General features: G+C 33.9%; 1 protein-coding gene across 2 annotated transcripts in view; it reads right to left on the reverse strand.

The window, feature by feature from the left end:
• Nucleotides 1-2,183, reverse strand: part of LOC106467787 (ADP-ribosylation factor GTPase-activating protein 2-like) — a 49,428-nt gene that overhangs the window by 6,949 nt on the left and 40,296 nt on the right. The window contains exon 11 of one of the 2 annotated variants that reach the window (XM_013928165.2): nt 1,481-1,527. The exons of the other annotated variant lie outside the window; for it this stretch is intronic. Coding sequence (XP_013783619.1) covers nt 1,481-1,527 — 47 coding nt within the window. The remainder of the gene's footprint in view (nt 1-1,480; nt 1,528-2,183) is intronic. 2 annotated transcript variants of the gene reach the window in all.

A 2,183-nucleotide genomic window follows, 5' to 3' on the forward strand; every position in this document is an offset into this window, starting at 1 on the left:
ACCAAGTGAAAAGACAGATGGATCAATGTTGATAAACCCAACACAAGTGATAGGTGGACAGGAATGGGATCAGAAAAAGACCACATGAGCAGAGTATCCAGCCCGTGGGAGAGAGAAAGATGTGTTAGAAGTAAGAGAGTATGAATGGGGCAGAGGAAGAATGGGCTTAGATGCCAAATAAAGAGCCTACCAAACAGGCACCATCAAGAGAACCCGACAAGGAGTGTCGAGTATTTCAGTCCTGCCTGAAAGCATTGGCTGAAATGGCTAGAAGATGAAGAATTGAAGACCAGAAGAGTGGAAGTTTGGAATAAAAAGTAGCAAAGGCAGTGATGAGAGGCATGCCCAACTGAGAGTAAACCAGAGGGTGGAGAAACCACACCTTGGGTAAAACCCTGTTAGAGCAAGAGAGGAAAATCACTACTAGTTAAAGGACACATGATCACACTGGTCTACCATGAATCACATGACAGAAAGCAAATATTTCTTTATATGGCATAAAAGCAACCAGCAAAAGCACATCCACTGGTACAACAAGTTTTATAGATTGTGCAAATCCTGCTAGTTCCACACTTTTTCATAGAACTGAGGCAGAAATCACACTGCATGTGTGTGTGTGTGTGTGTGTGTGTGTGTCTAAGTACCACAAATGTCAAGGTATTACTAACGTAAACAGTTATAAAATGTTTTAAATTTTGGTACATAGATGTGACACCCTAAAACAACAAATATCTCAACCAATTCTTGAACATCATATGAGAAACTAGATATGACATCAAACCTCTATTTTCACTGGTTCATAGAATAAAAATCTCAGTACTTTTTACGCAGACCTTAAACTGATAATGCTCAGGATGATTCTTGTCTTCTTGAAAACCATTTTGAATCTAATATGTGAAAATTACACATACATGTTGTATAGAATGATTCATTATTTATAGATGCTGAAAGTGTTTGGGATAACATTTTTGGTGAATCACAGAACTTCACACAATAACTAAAAAGATATATCATCCAATGCCACTTTGACTTTTTATGAACCCAAGTGGTATAAAATGCTATTTTGTGGCCATTACCTATTTATGAAATTAAAATTACTGAATATATATATATATATATATATAATACCTTAAATGCGGTGTATCTTTTCTTCAATATAAGGTAATGTTCTACCACTTGAATTTATAAATTTTAAGAATATCAAAAATTTTCCAAGAAAAAAAGACCTAGGAAAAGGTTGTTTTTTTTCTTCTTCTCACTAATGTATCACAAACAGTGGACAGAAAAGAGCTGCATGCAGGGTTACAAAGACAAAAACTGAACAAAAAGAACAATCAAAGCCCAACAAATGCATACTCACATTACATTTTAATTCTTAGATGCAACATGTTAAACATTCTATTAGCTTTAATACTCAAGCCAAACAAATGCACCTTCACCTTACACTAATTCTAACATGCAACATGCTATTAGGTCTTACCAAGGCAGACTGATGTACTGTTGTTAGACTGGAGTCTATCATTTCCTCTGTAATCAAAACACACAGGTTAAACATAAAAATTACTTTTAACATCTTTGAGTAAAGAATTTAAATACTATAACTCATCTTGAAAAAATTGTATGCTTTATATGACTGAATAGTTGCTCTCAGTTGTTAAAATACATGGGTTTCACTAAGTAAAAAAACAAAAAGTTCCAAACCTTTCACAATGTACCTCAAAAGGTTTTGGAAGTACTTATGACACAAGAGAGGGAAGTGTTGTAAGCATACATGTGTGGATTTTTTTTTGCATTGTCACTGAGTAAGAAGCAGAGCTTACCTGTTTCATTTCAGCATGGGATAAGTGTTGTTTATATTAATATTGTAAATGACCATATTCTTGGTAGATTCCAATACATGATGTGCTTATGTACATTATGTAAGTAAGAATCTCAATGTTAATCACTCACAAAATCAGAAAGAAAAGTGCAGGTTCAGTTTGACATAATCCATTGATCAGCTAGAAATAAAAGCAGGGAAAGGCAATTAGTGTGAACAAATGTTATCCAATCATCCTTAAATGTTTGTTGGATGTCTTTTCATGAATATAAATTTCACAAAACTGAAATGACAGTTAGAATTCTTTCACATGGACATATGAAGAACACAGATTGGTATGACTATATATATATATATATATATA

Source organism: Limulus polyphemus, unplaced genomic scaffold, assembly GCF_000517525.1.
Source record: "Limulus polyphemus unplaced genomic scaffold, Limulus_polyphemus-2.1.2 Scaffold2739, whole genome shotgun sequence".
Taxonomy (NCBI): Eukaryota; Metazoa; Arthropoda; class Merostomata; order Xiphosura; family Limulidae; genus Limulus; species Limulus polyphemus.